General features: G+C 38.4%; 1 protein-coding gene across 16 annotated transcripts in view; it reads right to left on the bottom strand.

Moving 5' to 3' along the window:
- The window catches only part of COL23A1 (collagen type XXIII alpha 1 chain), a 300,569-nt gene that overhangs the window by 11,926 nt on the left and 266,183 nt on the right, over nucleotides 1-22,460 (bottom strand). For 12 of the 16 annotated variants that reach the window (XM_039349226.1, XM_039349222.1, XM_039349235.1 and 9 more), the window contains 15 exons: nucleotides 21,784-21,807; nucleotides 20,542-20,595; nucleotides 19,702-19,746; nucleotides 17,623-17,712; nucleotides 15,839-15,928; nucleotides 12,680-12,730; nucleotides 11,217-11,267; nucleotides 9,671-9,697; nucleotides 8,932-8,958; nucleotides 7,309-7,380; nucleotides 7,175-7,228; nucleotides 6,514-6,540; nucleotides 3,181-3,234; nucleotides 2,185-2,271; nucleotides 1,293-1,355 (listed from right to left, as the gene is read on the bottom strand). In XM_039349226.1, the coding sequence (XP_039205160.1) occupies nucleotides 1,293-1,355; nucleotides 2,185-2,271; nucleotides 3,181-3,234; nucleotides 6,514-6,540; nucleotides 7,175-7,228; nucleotides 7,309-7,380; nucleotides 8,932-8,958; nucleotides 9,671-9,697; nucleotides 11,217-11,267; nucleotides 12,680-12,730; nucleotides 15,839-15,928; nucleotides 17,623-17,712; nucleotides 19,702-19,746; nucleotides 20,542-20,595; nucleotides 21,784-21,807 (816 nt within the window). The remainder of the gene's footprint in view (nucleotides 1-1,292; nucleotides 1,356-2,184; nucleotides 2,272-3,180; nucleotides 3,235-6,513; nucleotides 6,541-7,174; nucleotides 7,229-7,308; nucleotides 7,381-8,931; nucleotides 8,959-9,670; nucleotides 9,698-11,216; nucleotides 11,268-12,679; nucleotides 12,731-15,838; nucleotides 15,929-17,622; nucleotides 17,713-19,701; nucleotides 19,747-20,541; nucleotides 20,596-21,783; nucleotides 21,808-22,460) is intronic. The other 4 variants (XM_039349231.1, XM_039349229.1, XM_039349224.1 and 1 more) reach the window with 2 other exon arrangements.

Genomic DNA, 22,460 nt, shown 5'->3' with positions numbered 1-22,460 from the left:
GTACAAACGTTAATAATCCAATGAACTAAGATACATACTGTTCAAAGGGACAATGGTGGGATCAAACAAAACTGAAAAATATCTTATGAAGCAAATAGCTTGTTAGGAAGTAAAAAGGTGATTTGAAATGGCCCAGATTTAGGTGTAAAAAGGACTGTCCTGGTGCTTTGAATCATCTCAATTTCCCACTAATTATTAAGTTTTGTGACAGCTATACTTTTGTGGATCATGAAATCAGCCCAATCAAACCTACTTTCCCAGGACCAAAGCAAAGATAGAGAGGAAAGAAAAAGTGGGTACAACAGAAACCAAAGAACCCTTAATATTAATGCAAAGGGAAAACTAGCCATATATTATGAATATTTGGCTGAACTTTATTGCTAAAACACAGATCTGTATACTTATATCACTGCAGTAATTTATATTAATTAAATGTCTTTGACATCCTGTGTGAAATCATGTCAACTTGCTCACATATTCTTATAGTCTAGCAGATTCTGCTTTTAAAATATTTTAAACACACATACACAGACAAACACACAGAGAAAGAGAGAGAGAGAGCAATAACTTTCCTTTGTGACTGGCTGTTACAGAATTTTGTTTCCTATACTCAAAGTAGTGAGATGCTGATCCAAACTTTGAAAGACTTTTAAGATGGAGCTACAGAAATTCCAAATGAAAGACTTTAAGAAAGGTGTGGAGCAAAGATCATATAGCTAGATCTTGGGAACATAAAGAACCTGTGTGACACTCCAAATTTGGCATACCCTTCTAAATTCTATGACTCAGGTTTTGCCTTTCCTAGCATCTGCTTCTTGGTACCTTTTTAAATGGAGAAACCAGAGACTCAAACTGAACCTTTCACCATGCCTAGCCTTTGTTTGGAATGCCAAGGGGACCGTGCCAAGCTACATCCAGGGCACACATTGGGGGAAATGTTTGAGAATCTACATTTATCCCTTTATCTTTCAATGGTACCAGATGCTACATATAATAATATATGTATTGTATATTTTAATACAAAGCTCTATTCAGAAAAAGTATACATTTTGTATATTTTTTCTGAATAAAGTTTTGTGTGTATGTATGTGTGTGTGTGTGTATGTGTATATATATGTGTATGTGTATGTATGTATGTATGTATGTATGTATGTATGTATATTGTTTTTCATAAGCATTATGTAAGCCACTCTCTGTGAAAGAGAAAGATAGTTTCCAGGCTGGGAAGAAGGGAGAATATGCCAAGCAGAAAAAGCCATGCAGGAGGAGGAAGGAAGAGAAAGATACTGTACCAAAGGACAGAGCATTTCCACACCATCCAGTTCTGGTAAACCCGTCTCCCCTTTAAAAATGAACTGTTAATTGAAAATGGAGAGAAGGTTAATAGGAAAGGAAGAAGGAACAGAAATAAAAATTCAGAGACTGACTGAAACCTATAGCAGGAGCGGGCAACCTCCCAAGAAGAGGCCTTCTAGTGATGAAGTGACGTGACCTGATAGAGCTGATCAAGTTTTTTCAACCCTAACCTTTTTGTTTTATTTTGTCTTAAAGGGAGGGAACAGGAGCAGAAAGGCGGCAAGCTGTTCCATTTCCTCTCAAAGGCCTACATTCTGGGGAGGGATGTTGGATGTTTCAAAAAGTAGACAGTTTGACTTGCAGAGGCCTCCTACTCCTTCTGCCATCCTTATTTTTCGAGGGCAGGGGGAGAAATCACAATAATGGTGTCTTTGGAAATGGAATTTTGGTGATGTGACCAAAATTAGAAGCCACAACTAAGGGACTCTAAAGCTGACCACAGCCTGCTGGCTGCTCACTTTTTTCTATAGAGGCTTCAGGACATTCAGGATAAAACTGACAGGTGACAGGAGGAACAACAAAGGTCTTTCTGTTTTTTTTTTTTTTAATAAAGCAAAGCTTTAAATGGTATTGTCCTAAAATGACAGGCGAGGAGTGTGGCTTTCAGGATGGCTTGTGAGATGTTTTTAGCCATCTGTTCAATATTAGGGAGCAAAAGCACATTCCAGTCTGTGGCATAAGAAAGGCCAATAGTCAGAAATATTAGCATTCACTTAGACACTTCGTTCCAAACAGCCTCTCTCTCCAAAATGTTTTGAAATAGATTGCTTCTTATACTAAAGTTTTCAAACATATCAAGAATATTTCCCCCCCAAAATAAAATCATACCACTGGGCAAGGCTGATCTAATCCAGGAGGGCCTGGTTCTCCTTTTTGTCCTTTTGCTCCTTTTCTGCCCGGCAATCCTCTTTCTCCCTGTAGACATTAAATAAAAGTATAGATATATTCTTAGCATGACAAATGTCTCAACCTTCAGCTAGCACCCAGTTCTGCTTAGCTTTTGCATTATAGAATGTTCTATTTGTATTAAATGATTGACACAGCTTCAGACCCTTCCTATAGAAACATTTGACTGAAGTAAACAATTGATATGAAGCCAGTGATCCAAGAAATTAACTCAATAAAAATTAAGATGTTTTCTTTTACTATGGAGGACTTGCTTATATATGATATTGTTAGGTACCAAATAAAGGTTTAGCTTAAGGTTAGTAACTTTTTCAAGCCACCAGCAAATAAACAATAATGGCCAAATAAACAGAATGCCCAAAATTTCATAAAAACCAGCATACACATATTCTTGTAATTTCAAAGTAGAGTTGATAATTTTAGGAGATTTATGACTTTTAAAAATGCTTTATTTAAATGTGGGTACCATAGGTAGTTTTGATGCTGTGGTGCCAAGCCTAAATTAGATCTGTAACTTATAAGGAAGAGTTTACAATGTGTAAAATATAAATGTGGGCTTAACATAACTCTGTGTTAAATGTTTCTTAAATGTTTCCCTATACAAATATGTGGAAAATTAACATATCAAGGAAGAGGATTTATATGTTCTTATCAAGAACATATAAAGAAGAACTTGATAAGACAATTTCCTAGAGCAGAGATGTTTTATGAAGATGTGGGAATAAAATAAAAAAACATTCAAGTGTATTTTTTTAAAAATAAATTTTCCAGTACAAAATATGCAACTATGTATTATTTTAATTATATGAACTGTTTGAATTAAATATTACACGGGAGAACAAAGGTACAGAGATAGCTTTTTTGAAGAGCAGAAAAGAAGACAAGAACTTTATGCAGAGAATTAGAAGTGATAGTAACCTTTTCTCCTCTTTCACTTTTTTCTCCTTTTTCTCCTCGGAGGCCAGGGAAACCCTAGAAAAACACAATGGCAACATTTAGAGTCAAATATTCAAGAATAACAATCATAAAGCAAAAGACAACACGTTCCTTTCTTTCAAATAAGTACAGCCAAGCATCACTCTCAGAAAAGAAGAAACATTTTTGTGTGTGTGCTGATGTGTATATGCATGAGGTTACACCCACAAACACACACACACACACACACACGTTATAGATTCTTAATAGTGGTTCTGATGTGTATAATATTCAAATCTCTTAAGAAGCCACTAGATGGCACAGAACTCAAACTCAGTGAACAGGACAACAGCAATGCATTATGACATCCTTATGACAGGGACCATATGGAGAAGCTGATATCTCCAATTCAAAACCATGTAATTTAAAGTTCAGTTTTTAATTTACTCAGAAACTAAGACTGATAGCCACTATAATCCCACAAACAGAAAACCTGGAAGACTTAATCCCAAGCATCCTGCTATCTTTCAGTTTATATCTTTTATTTATAAAACAGGAGTGAATGGCCTACTTTAAGACTGCTTCCCCCCCCTCCCAAATATTCAGCTGAAGGAAAAAGTTTACTGTAAATACTACAGATAGAGCTTGCCTAACAGCCTTAATTGGAACCAGCAACTCCGTTGCTAAATTAAGTGGTTGCTAAAATGGGAAATTAGGTGACTTTGATTGTGCTTTCTGCCTAGAAAGTGACAAGTCCACTCATTTTCACACTTTTGGCTTTTGTTTGTCTCTTAAACACTCTCCTGCCTTGGGAATGCTCCAGGGCTTGCTTACTACTATCTTGTACACACTGAAAGCAAAGCAAATGTGCCAGAGCCCAGGCTGGGAGCCATGGGTCGTTACTAAACAGCTTGCAGTAGTCTCTTCCTCTCCATTCTCTCTGCTCTGTCTGGGAGGGGGAAGCAAGCAAATTCTTTAGGCATTTTTTTTCTCTTTTGCTTGACCCTTCGTCCCACCCCTACTCACAAAGTGGAGAGGTTGGAGAGGGATTTCAAGAGAGCAAGATGTTTGCTCTTCTGCACATCAAAAGCAATAAGACAGAGTTGTGGATGCACTATGAGGGGGGAGGAAAGTAAGCAGTTTCTGTTCACAATCACTCCTTTATCTGACTCCTTCCCATTGTTGGTGGCATCATCACATTGCTTTCAGGGTGCAGAACAGCAAACAGCTTGCTCTCTTGTAATCCCTTCCTCTACAATCTTGCTCTGCATGAGGGTGAAAAACTCAGGTCAGGCACAGGATAGTTTATACTGAGTATAATAGCAATCATGTGACTAAGAAATGCTGTGAAAGTCAGAAATGGTTGGAATTTTTTTCAGCTCTATCGTAATATATTCCCAATGAATTCTCAAGGAGGTATAAAATAATTTATTATTTATATAAATAAAGCTACAAAATGACAAAAAGGCAGCAGAGGATAGTTAGAAGGACTAAATTAGCAGAATTAAACTCTAACTTATTTGCATGTTATTTAAAAGTATATAGGGGAGACTTAAGATGACTCATTCTTTATGAACATTTCTACAACTCCACAAGTGGTAGGCCCATATTAAAAGGTCTACCTAGTAATCACAATCCACTTTTCTTGAAAAACCAAAGTAGAACTTAGAATTAAACAAGGTAGAAAAATTGGACAGAGAATGGATTCTGGAATTATTTTCAATCTCTTAATAGTACCTCCATTTTGGGTTGCGTGGCCAGGAAGGGAGCTCAGAATAGAGCCATCAGTACATTCTGAGCCACTGTCCACTTTATTTCCATTGGAGCGTAACAGTATTAAATGGATGTTTTTTAACGGTAGCCCCTGGCCAGATCCAATCAATGTTTTAATGTGATCGCCTTCAACAGGAGTCCGTATCAACCCCCAGGGATTAATGGCACTATCCATTATTGTTATTATTATATCCATAATAATGTGAAATTGCAGCTGCCAATTCTTTAGCTGGCATTAGTCTTCATACTCATCAAGTTCTTTCCAATAATTTAGGATGTTGTAATGTATTGGCATAGTATATGTGCTGATCCAAGCAATATAATCTTTTGTAATTGACAGATGAAAATTTTGTGCTGTCCCAAGATTTTTTTGTTATGGCACCCTGTGAGCTGATAACCACCACAGCCGTTTACACGATAAACTTTAAATTTCAATTTTCAAATCTTGGTACTTGGTGGTCTTCTCAAATTCTTTGTCTTGTTCTACTACCACATCAATTGTCCATACTCAACTTCAGTTCAATATGGTGTGTTATGAGCTAAAACTATATCAGTTTGTATTCAGAAATCTCACTATATTTTAACCTGCTCATTTTTTTTAATCACCTTTTTAACTACCAGTTTTTCATTTCAGGCACACGATAATTTTACAGACGTTCCAGTGAATCATTTTGGCAACTTTATTATGTCATGGTTTATAATCAGTTTGTGCCATCTTCTTGCATGAGCTGAGTATATGATGTACTGTTCCTTCTGCTTCTTTGCACAATCTGTACTTCGAATCATTTGATGCTTTTTTAGTTTTGGTCTTTTTATTTTTATAATATATTTTTATAATATAAAATTCAAAACAAAATAATAGGAAAAACAGGGGAGGGAAAAGGGAAAGGAAAAGTGTAAAAAAAAGGGGGGGGGAAGAAAGAAAAGGCATTGACTTCCCACTCCCTTAGGTGCAGTAGAATAAGATAATAACATCAAACCTCAGCTTTTTACTTTTACATAGTAGTATAAACTAGCCACTTCTATAACAACAAACAGTTCTGGCCTTGATTGCATTATCGGAATTCCTTGACATACAACCATAATAAAGCCTGACCATTATGGTCATATGTTATAAAACACATGTGACCAACCCAATTTTACAACCTTTTTTTGCAGTGATCCTTAAGCAAATCTGCAGTCATTAAGCAAATGCCACAGTTGTTGACAAAACCATTGGTTATCTAAATCAGGGTTCTCCAATCTCTGGGCCATGGCCCACTAGTGGGCCATGAGCAGTTTGCAACTGGGCTGTGGAAACAGGCGAGCATGTGTGCATTCCCACTTGTGCGAGCAGTGGGCAAATGTGTGCATGTGTGCTCCATTTGCATGAGTGGCGTGTGCGTGTGCACACACACAAATGGAGCTGCGCGTACCCATGCTTGCCAGCCACTCACACAGGATTCCCATTCCACCTCTGCCCCCACAAAGCCAGAAAGGCTGGGGAACTCTGATCAAAATTATTTCCTGCATTACTTGGTGACATACTAACGACACTGTGCAGATAAAGTATTGATTACTTACATCTAATCCTGGTTCCCCTATCTTTCCCTGCATTATTAAAAAGGAGAAATAGACAACATTGATGACAGTGGAATAGCACATTAACTGGGTTATGTTAAGTCTATAATTTATATAAAAAAATACCAAATCCATGTATCTTAGATTTAGCTTCAATGGGAGAATTAAGCAATATCCTATCTATCTACTACTAATTTCTGTGTTTACTGCATTAGGATTACACAAACCTTTATACAGGCTAACTTTAGGGTCATCTGTCATTTTAGGAGGGCAAAAAGAAAGCAAACATGATAAATATTTTTAATTATTTTTGTAGATGCTTTTTTCCCCAATTACAAACATAGATAGATTTTCTCCTATATTTGATTCAGGCAACCTGGCTAAAATACATCCCTGAATTTAAATCTATAAGAATTGGTGCATACCCTACTACAACTGTTTGCTTCATGACAGAGAGCTGCCTTTATACAAATGTAGATCCCTTCAGTAGATACAAGAGTTTCGTGCAGAATCAAATGCCCAGTGATTTTTCATGACGGTCTGTTGTGGTAAAGTGATACTAAATATATCCAAAATGCATTATTTAGATGACTTTATAGTACATTAAAAAGGAGCAATGCATTTTAACATTTTTTTTTAAAAAAAAATATGTTTCCGTTCCTACCTTCTCCCCTTTGGTACCTGGTAAACCAATAAGTCCAGGAGTGCCTGGAAGACCCTAGAGAAAATGAAAATTATCAGAAAGATTTGGGATTTTACTGCTCTACTGGGCAGGTTTCATAAAACTCTGTTACTCACATGTGGCCCAGGGACACCTTTTTCACCTTTATGGCCACTTTCACCTTTTGCACCCCTCGGACCATCTGAGCCCTAAAGGAAAACAAATGTTTTGATTAGACTTTCACATAATCACATGCTATTTAATAACCTGCTTTATTTCTGCTTCATAAATCAGTTATGTTTGCATGGCACCCACTTTTCTCGAGGGAAATGTAAAATGGAATATTCTTTAAGAAAAATTGCCATTCTTCTAACTCTTCATTTTATCTTCAGAGAGCCAGTTTGATGGCATAGTTAAGGTATCAGGCTGGAAACTGGGAGACTGTGAGTTCTAGCCTGCCTTAGGCACAAAACCAACTCCCACTCAGCCCTAGTAAGGAGATAATGGCAAACTACTTCTGAAAAAAAAAAAAAAAAGAGCTTTCCAAGAAAGCTGCAGGGAGAATCAAGAATCTGAGAATCAAGCACAATTAAATGGAAGGAAAAAAAGAAGAAAAAGACCCTATTCATTAGAGGAAAAGAATCTGCATTTTTTTCAGTTTCCTGTTATAATAGTAATTGAAAAATTACTATTGAAAAAAATTCATGCCAAAATTTTGTCCTCACTGAAGCTAAACATACCTCCCCCCAAAAAGCAACAAAAATAATCTCCGTATAATCAGTAGAGAAACTCTTATATAAATCAGTGTGTTTTTGTTCAACTGACACCTGAGAAAGTTATTCTACAATGTTTGTTAGTTTTTTCCAATATTTAATACATTTCAAGACTGTTTACTAGGAAATAAACAAATGAAAGGCGTGCTCCCTAGCACTGCATGTAGAACTGAAACCCTTCTTTAGAGAAAAAAAAATTAGAAGAATTTGCAAATACCCTTATTCCCGATCAAACACTCCTTTGTAAGTACGATGAGATAGATGTATGTGCCTAATGATTTCTTTCCAAACTCTATGCTAAATATACAGAGGTTTTGCATCAGAACAGGTTTGAAATTCGATTTTTATATAATATGCTCCCTCAGTTTGAGTCCTGATTTAGGTGAACGTTTCCATAGACTTCTTGAAAAATCTCTCTGAAAAATTATTGCAAAAGTTGTTTTATCAAAGAAATAAACTGCTGTTGACTTCATCTACTAAATCCATAATCATAATTGACCACTAAATCCTCATCTAAATGAACTATTTTTCTTCAAATCAATGTTCTATTATCAATTAACTTCTCAATGTCTATGGTTTTCTTCTTGCATTCAAGATCCACTATACAATATGACCTGTTATGTTTTTGTTTGTCAATTTAGAGGTAGACAGATTGACCATGGGTAGGCAAAAAAGTAGTGGGAATGGGAGTGACTTCCAACTTCCTGCTATCTTCCACATTGACTTTGCTTTTGGGAAGCTGGTAGGGAGTATCAGAAATCACAGTCTCGGGATTGAAGCTGCCTGCGGCAGTGCAGCAATGGAAACAAGTATGCAAATACAATTGGTCAGAAGATCTTTGATTTTCTATGCATTCTGTAAATTAGCAGATTTGAGGTACCTTGATTCAGAAATGGTTGCCCTTTGATACACTGTTTCAACTCCTTGAAAGATAAACATACAGCAGAGTTTAGCAATATATATAGATTCAAACTTTTTATGACACACCTTTTGTCCTTGAATTCCTTGAGGGCCCTGTAAGATAACAATAGAACATTTGAAAATAAAACCCTTTTAAAGATATAAGTTTATATCTAATAAAAATATTCAGATTTCTATGTTAGTAATCCACTTGTATCCCTTCTCTCACTGAAGGCTCTTCAGTTCAGTAGAAGATTATCTGGAATGGGAAGATGTTTTCTCATTGTTCTTTGGGACAGCTTCACTGTTGAGACAATGCTTGCCCACTCTTAGTTTTCTTTTCAGAAGAGGCTAAAATTGAACTATTCCAAACAATCTTTGTAGACCATCAGGGTTTGAAAGCTGGAAGTGAGTTTTTAGGTCTTGTTATTAGGTAATCTGTAACACTGCCCCAGGACAGGATGCAGAGCTTGGTCATAAAAAATGGATCCCTAAGTGGCCTGCAGAATTTAGCTCCATGTACTGCTATTGATACATATACAGGGTCTCCAAGTAGCAACTTTAAAGGGTGTTTTGATCGAGACAATGTAGTGTGACCTATGAGCAGAGGATACAGACTCATAGAATGGTTGAATCAGATGAAGAGACGATAACTCAGCAAATGATATTCCTTTGGGAATTTTATAAATAAATATATATTCCTTTTGGAATTTTATAAATAAATAAAATGAAGTGATGTCATGCATTACTATAATGGCCATCAACGTGACACATATTAGTAGAAACATGTGTACTATTGTCCCAGGTTTAATTATTAAGGACTCACCTTATGTCCTTGTATTCCTTGAGGACCCTAGAGACAATAAATATTCATTTGAAAAATATTCTAAAATAGTATTGGGGGTTTGAAACATTTGTGCTCAAAACGTTAGCATTACAAAGCCGAATTTCTGCAGCCAATTCTAGACATTTCCAAGATAACTTATACTTGCTGGGAACAAAGTTGTTGCACATCAACATTTGTGGGGCCCTATTATTCATTCATGTTATTATTATTATTAATATTAATGTTATTATCAATCCCCAGTATTAATTCTAAATGTTTGTTACCTTGGTATGCATGAATACTTCACATTGTATTCAAAACTATTTCCTAAATTTTATCTCTCAGATATATGGGAAAACTACTAAGAGATATTTACTTATATTTCTAAGCCAATGCATCAGGCTAAGGTATATCTTCATGATCACCAAAACAAACAAAAACATGTTAAAGGTGGGTTTGGCTCCCAAAGATCGATTCTGAATGTATTATTCTGGATGTATCATTCTACATCCATCCAACAGCAAGAGACACAAATAGGCATTTAATTCTAGAAGATCTTTAAGCATTGTACAAGTAATCCTTGGGTTATCACCCTAAGTGGGACTAGGATTTCCACCAGTAAGTGAAGCAGTAGTTAAACTCATGTAGAAGTTGCTAGCCCTTTTTGAACCCTTGCAGGAACAAGGCTGGGCTAAACAAACAGACTCTGTGAGTATGTTGTGTTGGCACAGAGCTTGCCGCCACCCCTTCCTGAAGTCCACAGGCCAGTTCCTTAGGAGCACTTCTGTGAGAGTTGAGGAGCACCTGCTGTGCCTCACTGAAGCCCTCTACTTCTTTCAGTTCCATCACCACACAGTCTATGGACTATCGCTCCCTGATGCAGAAGATGGGGCAGCTCTGACCGCACTCCTGCTCTGCCTCCTCTGCTGACTATGTCCTGCTGTATCCTCCCTGGCTGGGCCTGGTGAGCTCTCTTGGACAGATGAGGCTCCGATGACATGTGGCACTCGCTGTACATATCCTGAGGATGCATCCTTGTCTAGACCCTGGAACCTGGGTCAGCCGTGGGTGAAGAAGATGGTGAAGATCAGCAGAAGGCAGTGGCAGTGGAAGGCGCCAAGGGTAGCCAAGCCAAGCAGGATGGCCCAAAAGTCAGATATTGTGACAGATAGGCAGGTGGGGAGGGGAACTTGAAGCAGAAGCAGTTCACGCAGGGCAGGAAAAAGTGACCATGGGACGCTGCAGTCAGCTGTAAATGTGGGCTGGTTGCCAAGTGTCTCAAAATTGATTACATGACTGCACTGCAATGGCCAGAATCTTGAGGACCAGTTTTAACTACCATTCATCCAACAATGTCATAACTTTGAATGGTTACTGAATGAATGGACATAACTCAAGGGCTATCTACAAATGTTTGCAACGATCATCAAAGGTTAATTGTCTAATTCAGAGAGATCTGCTTGGTTGGGGGGGTCACATAAATGGCAGAGTTGTCAATATCCCAGCCAAGCTACTTGAGCATGAAAAACGTTCTAGTAACACTTACCATAGGACCTGGTAGACCGGGTACACCAGGAGGCCCTGGTTCAGGTATGATCTGCACGTGTAAATGACATCACAAATCTGAACTGTGAAACCACACATGAAGAAAGATAACTCTTCAAAATGAAAAGTGGGATGTCATTATTGGAAAATAATTCCCCAGCAATTAATAGATGGGGAAATATTTTAAAATTATTCCTCTAAAGAGCAAGCCTGGGTATAGTTAGAGTTTTGTGCAAACCCTGTATCCCCGTATCTTACAGGCTTAAGGATGCCCATCTCTCTTCCTAGAATTGCAATGTTACTATAATATCACGCACTACGTTTCTTGGTACATTTTTCCTGAAATACTCAATGGGTGCAAGTTCTACTACTCAGCAATAAAGCCTGCCAGAAAACAGCAGAAATGCATGATAATGGCATACAACAATCTAGACAAGAATTTCATACATGTGACGCAATCCTGCACCAAAGATAGGCAACTTGTGGTGTTTTGCCTTCTGGTAGGTCTTGAAGCTCTTTCTATCACACAATTAATCACACAATCTCCTGCTATTTTGGAATAAGTAAGAGATAATTATTGCTTCCTAGCTTAAAGCCATATTGCAGTTTAAAACATCTACTATCTTGTGAAAAGGCCAGAATATATGGCCCCATATAGCAGCCTCTCAGTGTCTGGTAACTATAACCATAAAGAGGTTGCCATCTCCAGCTTTATCTTATGACAGTGATGGCGAATCTTTTAGAGACTGAGTGCCCAAACTGCAACCCAAAACCCACTTATGCATCGTCGGGTGCCGGGTAGGTGTGGCCCATTGGCTGGGTGTGACCCATTGGGTGGGCATGACTGCGGTGGTAAGGGCAGGCTGGGTGGGACTAAAAAGTTCAATCAACCAATTCCAACTTTGCAAGATCTTTTTTTTCCCCGCAATAAGTTGAAATTGTCTGATTGATTGAACTTTTTTTTTTTTTTTTGCACACAGCGGCAGAGGCCTAAAGCAAAAAGGTTTTATAAAACCCAGCTGAAGGCCTAGGACTGGGGTGACGGCGCACGTGCCCACAGAGAGGGCTCTGAGTGCCGCCTCTGGCACCCGTGCCATAGGTTTGCCACCACTGTCTTATGATCTTAAACTATTCCTGAATGTAAGCAGCCTTGCCATCCAAAGTAAATGAATAATTTCCAAATAAATGACTTGATTCCAGATACGAAAAAACCCTTAAATGCCCTGAAGACTCAGTGAGTGATCATTTTAATACTTCTATAGGTATTATAATTACATTTTAACTTTACATTTTACTTTTTTTCAACTACCTTATTTATCACATGCTCGGAACAAGGACCAAAATTACGTTTATTATAGAAAATTGGACTACTGCTTTTATAACAAGGCTGTAATATTGCATCTTGGCATATTTTGATAGTCACTTCATATCTGGCAAGTATATATTCGGTTAGTGACAACTTACAAGATTTTGCTCACAGGGTGTCCCAGGTTCTCCTTTAGGTCCATCAATACCCTAAACAGCAATAAGAAATAAAAATAATGATACCTGAGGATAGTTCTAAATAAAAATAAAGGTAAAGTCTGTCTCTGTCTAATTGTTTCTGACTCTAGGGCAGGGGTAAGCACCCTGGGCTCTTTTATGACTCGTGGACTTCAACTCCCACAATTCCTGAGCCAGCCATGCTGGCTCAGGAATTCTGGGAGTTGACGTCCACAAGTCATAAAAGAGCCAAGGTTGCCTACGCCTGCTCTAGGGGGTGGTGCTCATCTCAGTTTCTTAGCCGAGAGAGCCAGGATTGTTCAAAGATGCTTCTGTGGTCATGTGGCCAGCATGGAACATTGTTATCTTCCCACCAAAGTGGTACCTATTTATCTAGTCGCATTTGCACACTTTCAAACTGTTTGATGGGCAGGAGCTGAGCAAGTAACAGGAGCTCATCCTGTTGCATGGTGCTCAAGTCTTGAACCCGGGCTGACAGCTTTCCAGCTGACAAGCTTAGTTTCTTTAACTGCTGAGCCATTGCCCCTTAATTCTAGATAAAGGAAGACAAGTCACTTTGCTTTCTCTGGAAGTGTTATTTGAGCTGATTTTCCAATTAGTCTTCAGCAGAAGGGTTTTTTGGTTTTTTTTGAAGATTGTTTCCTCTTGACTCTTACATCCATAACCAGATGATCACATAGTTTGGGAAAACCTCTCTAACCTATAATGTTATCACAAAGAGAGTCATGTCTCCATAGTGAATGGCAGAGCTGGTCTGATGATTAGGAGTAATGAAATGTTTATTTTTTTGGGAAAACTGGAAGCAACCGTGAGGTGGGCCAAACCCCGTAGCTGCATAAAGAAGCTATTAAGGCACATGGCTCTCTAGGGTAGAAGATTTATTATCATTTAAAATATACTAACATATTTATACAAAGTTTTAACATAGATCCTCTTTGTAGTGGCTTTTATCAAAACATTAACATATAAAGAGTGGAAAAGTCAGTATAAAATGTACTGATGTAATTTCTAACAAGGGGTTTCACTGAAGACTGATTTATCAGAAGGAAAACACTATATGTGATTCCAGTACAGTTAGTGTTACATCCAAATCCAATGCTCATACATATTTTCATAATGCCTTCAAGTAAAAAAAAGATGGAAGATATATGTAAATGGGTGTGAATGAGCCCATTTTTTGTTTATGCAAATTGGGAGGATTGTTGGTGTTGCTGAAATGTGTAGGTTGGTTGCTTGATTGCTATGTTATTTATAATTTTGTTTATTGTTTTAATTCTGTTTTTAATGGTTAGCTGCCTTGGTTCATGTACTTGTGATGGGCAGCCACATACAGTACATTAAACGAACAAAGTAAACAAATCTATATTGTACACGTCTGACATTTGTAAGTTTTTAAATAGCAAAAATGATTTCAAAACATCTCTTGTATTGAGGATTGTTCCTTTTATGATTGTGGCTTCTTGATTCCAAATTTTACATTGATCACTTTCTACTCCCAAATCTGGCCTTATATTGTATTGGAACAGAAAAGAGAAAGAAAAAGTGGACTTTAGTGCAACTGAGTGCCAAGATCAGAGTGAACTTTTAAGAAAAATGGCTGACTTAAAACATAAAGAGAATGGCATAAAAGGCAGGATTGTATAGATCAGACATGTCAAACACAAGGCCCGGGGGCCGGATGCAGCCCGTAAAGTGATTTCATGTGGCCTGCGAAGCCATCCTGGAAACAGTGAGGGAATGGCCCCCACTGCCTTGGCCCTGGCCCAGGAGCCAATGTACAATTTTATGGTGGACATCTATGCTGAAACGCATTCAGTCTTAGTTCCACAAGGCCATCTAGAAACAGTGAGGAACCAGCCCCTGGGTGCATGCTGGGGAGGTGTCACCCTTTGTGAGGAATAAAGAAATGGACCATGCCTTGGCACTTGCCCTGGTCCCACCCCCTTCTGCCAGAGACCCTCAGATCTGTCCCACTCCTGCCCAGGCCCCCACAGGCACCCTTGATGCAAATGATGTAGAGCTGGCCATGCCCACCCAATAGGCCACACCCACTCCATCCATGCCCACCCAGTAGGCTGCACCCACCCTGACCGCACCCACCCGGCCCCCCGAGGGCAACCACAATGCTGATGCGGCCCTCAATGAAATTGAGTTTGATATCCCTGGTATAGATTCTGGATGTTTCATCATAATAGTAGAACAGAATTATCATTGTTTGTTAGATAGTTGATCTGAAAATCTTCAAACTAAAGCCACAGATATACAACTTCGCAACTAACAACAAATGTTTCTCAGGTGATACTTAGCCTTAGGATTACAACCCATGTTTTTTAACCTAATTCAAAGTTATGTTCATGTTTTTCTGCCACTAATGGCAGTGAGAAATATGCAATCTGCACTATATGGTATTTGTGGCCTCATTCTTCCTCCAATTAAGCCTTGAGAAGTATAGGAGATGACCAGGCTGAACCTGAGGGAGGAGGTCAGATGCGTCATCAGTCTTGAGTTCCTTCACGCCCACAAGAGATCTAAGTCCAGCCCACCTTGAATTCCACTGACTCTTATCTACCACCAAATTGCTTGGTCGGTTAGTAGTTCAGATTTGTCTAAAGAGCTAAAGTTTGCAATAAATGTTTATACCCATTTGAACTGCCTGGGCCTTCTGACTTCCCTAACGCTTGACATATAGCTGGGAATAAAGGGAAACAAGCATCCCTCCTTCCAACAGCCCCAAAAGCAAAAACTGTTCAGTGGGAACATCACAGATTTCCCCTTCCTTCTACAACCCTGTTTAAAATGGGGAGGGGGGGGAAGCTGAGTGAATAGTGTCTGTATATGGTGGGTGCCTGCATGAGAGTCAGAAAAAGAAAAGGTGTAATATGGTTAAGAGGAACATCTTGAGAAGATGGCTCTCCTAGCAATCCGTGTAACTGTGGAGGCTGAGTAGATGGCCTACCTATGCTGTAAAAGAGAACCCGGTAATAATCTCTCAGGGTGGCTTTCTTAGCAAAAGTTCAAAAGATCCTGATCTATAGAATTCACCAGTAAAAAAAAAAAGGCTTGTTCTGCTATAGATTTCTGTTATAAGCAGCCATATATTGTACTGAAGGCAGATCATACCGGAGGACCAGACAAGCCCATTTCTCCTATCTCTCCTTTGTCTCCCATTATTCCAGGGTTTCCTTGCTCTCCTTTCAATCCTTTGGGGCCCTGTAAGTTATGAAACAAAAGTATGACACACTGTTAATGGGCCAAACACTTTATCTCACCACCATGGATTTCCCTCTTGATCTTCTAAGTTCCTCCCTGAAAAAGACTGAGGAGATTAGCCGAAGAAGTTTTGAAGAGGAACTATCAAGCAATATAGTATTTCTGGAAGATAACCTTTAAAAAGTTCCTATAAACTGGATTAACTTACCAGTGCAGCCTAATACAAATTATTTTCCAGCCTTTCAACAAAGAACTTGTATCTGTCACTGCCATTTTTTTCAGAATCTCGTTATATATATTTTTTTGGGGGGGCATAGGAATATAACAGTGGGCTCAAATTATACCGCAGAATGCAGATTTGCAAAAAGAAAGGATTTGAGGTCAAATCTATCAATCTCAGGAATCTGAATTGAGAAGCAAGAAAAATGAAAGGGGAAAAATGAGAGGGTAATATATGCTTCTTACATATTAGTTTTTGGAAACTCTCCAGATGGTATCAACTTTATTAGGAAGTGGAATAAAAAAACTTGAGTACCAAAACAAAGCATTAAGAATAAACTACAAGTAATGCAAAGATTTCTGCTTTTAAACTGAGAATTGCAGTAGCAGATGTCTCTCTAGAGCACGCATGTCAAACTCACGACATCACGTGACATCGTGCGACGTATCACGACTTTTTCCCCATTGCCAGCAATGGGGTGGGTGCGGTTTCAGCGTGACGCATCCAGCCCGCAGGCTGGCAGTTTGACATGCCTGCTCTAGAAGAGCAAAATACTAAAAGCTGAAGGAACAGTGGTCACTCTAAATCCCTGCCGCTGTTGTCTAATGGTAAGGAAATTCTTCCACTTGGTTGCTAAGCAAAAAGCAAAAAATAAAATAAAATAAATAAATCTGCAATTTGGTATCAAAATCACAGTATAGGTAATCCTCATTTACTGACCACAATAAGGCTTGGCATCGCTAAGCAGTATGATTGTTAAGCATGATGTCATGTGACTAGACTGACTTTACAGCATCAGTTCTGTTAGTTCCAGCTGCAGTCGTTAAATAAATCAATGTGGGTGATTAAGCACAACATCAGATGACCATGACTTCACACTTCCTGCTGGCTTCCCCATTGACTTTGCTTGTTGGATCATGAAGGTTGCAAATGGATATCACATGTGCACAAAATGTTGGGACTATTGTAAATGCGGTCCAATTGCCAACACCCAAATCATAAACATGACTGTAGGGATACTAAGTCAGTTGCAATTTTGAGGAACAGTTGTGAATCTCCTTTTTCAGTGCTGTTGTAACTTCAATCAGTCACTGAAGGAGTGGTCAGCAAGTGAGGAATATCTGTACTTTAGTGGACCAATTGTAGACTAGCATTGAATTTTAGGATTGTTTTCACGATGAGAATGAGATCACTTTGCTTCCATGCATATTTCTCTCCCTAAAACCCCAAATCCTACAGAAAGTATTTGGCCCAGCCCCCTCTAAGGATGTCACTCAATGGTATGGATTGGTTAAAGCAGCATTTCTCAACCTTACCAACTTTAAGATACCTGGACTTCAATTTCCAGATTTCCCCAGCCGGGGAATTCTGGGCGTTGAAGTCCAGGCATCTTAAAGTTGTCAAGATTGAGAAATGCTGTGTTGGAAGCTGCCACTCAAGTTTAATAAAAAAAAAAATTAAGATACAGACGCACAGGTAAACCAATCATGCCCATTTCTCCAATCTCTCCCTTCTGTCCTTCTAGTCCAGGGCTTCCTTGATCTCCCTTTGACCCTTTCAATCCCTGTAACATAAACGAAAAGTACATGGGGTTTAGTTCAAAGGATTTGTTTTCAGAACTTCTCAGAGATACAATAAATTCTGTTTACAGAGGAAACTCCGGTTTACGATCAAATGCTGATGATAAAAGAATAGAACAAAATTTCTCAGATGGGAAAATAATTCCTCAAGATATTGTTATCATACACTTTCCGGCACAAAATTTATCATTTTGGATCAAACTTGTAATCTCATAGTGGAATGGCTAATAAAGAGCCAGATGGGCAGCTAAACCAGATAGTGTTGTTACTGCAGTCTTTTGTTGTGCTGGGCTGGGGAGGAGAATGAGTTGGGGAGGGGACATTAATTTTCAGTGGATTACTTACTCTGGGAGAAGATGGACTGCAATTATCAGCAAGGTTCCAGAGAAATATTTGCTCTGCTATTTGTTTTTTGCCACGTAGGGTTCTTGTTTCTCTACAAAAGCCTAATAAGTCTCTTTCCCCATGAGACCAAGGCTTTTGAATAGACCAAGGCTTTTGGTAGAACTTTCAGTATTTACTTCTTGGATAATATAGCCTGTTAGTGAAACTTCCAGTATATACTTCTGCAAGATGTCTTCAAAGACATCTTAATGGTATGCAGCTACATTCACATTCTGCAAAGGTTTAATTCCATGGTAGCTTATGAACCAAACTCTGAATAGCTCAGGAAATTTAAGGGCTTTGCATTCAAGTGCTATGTAAATCCTTTGCTTCTGTACAATACCAAGCGTCACTCTTCAAATTACCAAAAAAGCTACAACGTATTTCTTGGTAAGCTGGAAAAATGTGGAATAGACAACATCACCACCAGATGGATTTGTAGCTGGCTGGCAAACTGTACCATTGAGTAGTCTTCAATGGTACTACATCACATGGAAAGAAGTAAGCAGTGGGGTACCACAAGGCTCCATCTTAGGCCCAGTACTCTTCAGTAATTTCATAAGTGACTTAGATGAGGGAAAAGAAGGGGAACTCATCAAATTTGCAGATGACACAAAAACTGAAAACTAAAACATGTGAAGAACAGCTGCAGAGCTTGGGTTTGGCTAGTCTAAAGAAAAGAAGAAATAGGAGTGACATGATAGCAGCATTCCAGTATTTGAGGGGCTGCCACAAAGAAGAGGGGATCAAATTATTCTCCAAAGCACCAGAGGGCAGGACAAGAAACAATGGTTGGAAACTAATCAAAGAGAGAAACAACCTGGAATTAAGGAGAAATTTCCTAACAGTGAGGACAATATATCAGTGGAACTGCTTGCCTTCTGAAATCATGGGCGCTCCATCACTGAAGGTTTTTAAGAAGATAGACAGTCACTTATCTGAAATGGTATAGATTCTCCTCTTTGAGCAGGGGGCTGGACTAAAAGACCTCCAGGTCCCTTCCAGTTCTATTCTATTCTGTTCATATCTTTTTTTCACAGCTTGCTGCTTTGTAAAGAGCACCAAGCTCTCCAGTAGTTGTGAAGGGCTTCTTTTGAAAACTTTGTACAGCCCTGTTAAAATGATTTTGACTATCTGATAAGATAAATTTGTATACAGCTAAAGCTTGCCTGATTTTTAGTCAGCCCTTTGTAGAATGGGCTTTGTAGAATGTTTGTCTTTTGATTTCTAACTTTAACTTCCAGAGTTTCTTCCTTTGTTTTATTTTCTTTTTTAATGTAAATTACATCTGCTGGGCTTCACAAAATGAGAGAGAAGTATGACAAGTAAAAAAGTTGCTCTTTCTGTTTATTTCTGTCTGTAATGTTTGCTCAGAATGGCAATAAACAGGCCTATGTTTATAAAGTTCATTTCCTCATAATCCCTTGAAGATTCCAACTGTTTTAATAACTTTGACAATTACAGTGCAATCTCTTAACTATTTGATTCACTGCACTTACAGCTAGCAAAGTATAGAACTGTAGCCATTTTCTATTTTAAAATAAATTCAGCCAAATATTTTCATAGTGAACATACATCTTGAAACATACCCTTTCTCCGTCAACTCCAGGTGGACCAGGCAAGCCAAGCTCTCCCTAAAATATTACAAAAAATGAATAAATCAGGACAAAAGGGATAGTCTGAATCGAACCAGTTCAAAGTAAATTCTACAAAAAAACTTTTATTTTCTTTGACTAAGTATTACAGGATTCTCAAAGCTTGAAGAGCTGTCAATAAAGCTAGATATTTCAGTCAAAGCACCTGGTTTCTTCAGATTGCAATTTTATGTCCACTTACCTGAATTAATGGCTTTGTATTTTCAGAATTAAAACAACCATTTAAACTTAATTTAAACATCTTCCAGCTGTAACATCTAAACAAAGGAAATCTTTCAAGTTCGAAGTGAGTAAAAAAAAAAAGATCTTGGTGAGTATAAAATCACATTTGCTAGACTTCATTTATGCTGTTTTTGCTGTTTTTCAGTAAGTTGTTAGATCTTCAATAAATAGCTATTAAGACCTCTACCAGCAACTATTGCTGAAATCCAAGTAATCATATAAACAAACCTAATGCATGTATTACCATATAAATTAAAATATATAAATGACCCAAAGATTTCTGATGCTTGCTACTTGTATATCTCTACATACTGATCTTCAAAACTCATCAACGACCTGATCAATTCTCAAAGGAACTGTGTCATTAATAGAATAACCCACACAAATAAGTCAATAATTGTGCCACCAAATGGCCGTTGGGTAGAACAGGGATGTCCAACCTTGGCAACTTTAAGACTTGTGGACTTCAACTCCCAGAATTCCCCAGCCAGCAAGGTTGGCCACTCTTGGCCTAGGCTAACATATTTTGCTTTAAAGGAACTGAGATCTAACCTTTGGTCCTGGAGTGCCTTGAGGCCCTGGTTCCCCTTGAGGCCCTGGTGGTCCCTGAAAGAAAGAAGAAGGATTTTGTTGCTGTTGTTAACACTAATATTTAAGAAATATCAGGGCACAAAGCAAGTATGGGACAAATGTGCATTTAAAAAAAGTCTTGTATAAAACATATCAATGTATCATGCACGCATGATCAGGATTGAGGTGGCACTGGAGGCTCAGCTATCTGAAAGCTCATATGCAGAGACGTCTACATATGAACAGTTGCTTACACAGAGGCTTTCACCCAACTGGATTCCCATCATATGGAAGCCCACATGTGAATAATTGCTAATGTAAAGGTTAGGCCACTACAGAAAAATTACAAGGGGATTGCAGTCCCATTCCTGATAACAGTTATGAACGTGTGATTCATGCATTAAATAGGCTATACAAGGGTAAACTAATGATCTCATGATAATTTGATTATTCATGTAAAATAGTTTGAAACTAGGTTATCTAAATTATAATGCCTTTTGTCAATGAAGACAGTCATGGGAAATTCTTGGATTTTTTTGGAGAGAAAGATAGTGGAAAACAGAATTTAGTTATTCAAGATTATTTTCTCTATAATATGGGAAATATTTTTCCCAGTTACCCTGAAAACAAAAATACAAGTCAGAGTGAATATGTTCTAATAATCAGATTTTCACTATCATCTAAAATGTAAATTGGGAATATTTAATCTAATAGCCATCTCTGGTATGGTGGAGTCAAGTCATTTTGGGCCCTTGACTAAAATAAAGTCAAGTTTCCTGTTCTAAAATGATAAAAACTAAGCAGTGTTAACTAGTGGTCCACTTTTCCTCCAAGTGTTTAGAACTTGAATTATGTTGGCTGGCTGTTAATGGGGGTATCAAGAGATCAGAATGCTGTACTGGATTAATATAAATGACAGGCATCGGTCAAGTCAAAGCTAAGTAGTAATATTAATTTCAGTAATGAGTAAAAAGCTTTCTCATATTAAGCACTGCCAGTTACTTTAGTATCAAAATGATTGTAGCATTACTCACTAAACTTCAGAAAGCTAGAGAAATACAAACCAAAGTAAACAATGCCTTCAGATTTGGATCTGTGTTATTAACCAAATGTTTAGCAGAAGTTTTGTTAATGATCGCAATCCAGAAATCCAAGGCAAAAAAGCCACAGGCTGGGCCATTCCAACAAACCAATCCAAGAGAGCATCTGGCATGCCACAATTACCGTCAATCTGGGTTTCCCCACAGCCTGTTATAAAAGAATTAGGATGGTTTTCAAATGTACTCGACCCAGCTAAAAGAGTAGTTTTGAAGGATGGCCTTCTTCCAGTGGAAAATAGTATAATCTGGGCAAACTTGTTATCAGAAAATATTACTGCTTTGCTTTTATCTATTGATCTATTGAAGTTTTGTTCCTGGGTGGTGGTGGGTAAAAACTCCACCCTGCAGCAGTTTTCCACCCCCGCCTCTTCCTCAAGCAGCTTACTCTGCCTCCCCTTTACTTTTAGCATTCAGGGAAGGCCGTGCCTTTACATGTTCTTAAGTTGCTCTTTGGCCAGAGAACCGGTTGTTAAATTATTTGAAACACCACCACTGCTGTGCATCCTTCCTCCTCTTCCCCAAGCCTTTACTCCCAGAACAAATCTTAATTGTTGTGTATTTATATTTAGGAACAACTATATTCTGTCCGGGAAGCACTGCAACTGCCTTTCCAAATTCAGAAACAACACTGAGATAGCAGGCAGCACAATGCTAGAAAGAAAATATTAAGATTTGTATCAGACTGGCATGAGCTGAGAACATGTAGTAGTGAAGGGCCTGGTGTGCCCCAACCCATCAGAGTAGGGAAGCAATGTATATTACATTGGCGTGAAGGTGATGGTCTATGCATGCAACTAAAGA

The sequence above is a fragment of the Crotalus tigris genome, unplaced genomic scaffold (genome assembly GCF_016545835.1).
Source record: "Crotalus tigris isolate CLP2741 ecotype Arizona unplaced genomic scaffold, ASM1654583v1 scf7180000018239.1010054, whole genome shotgun sequence".
In the NCBI taxonomy this organism is placed as follows: domain Eukaryota; kingdom Metazoa; phylum Chordata; class Lepidosauria; order Squamata; family Viperidae; genus Crotalus; species Crotalus tigris.
Note: the sequence above shows the minus strand (reverse complement) of the source record. Positions and strands in the feature narration are given on the sequence as shown.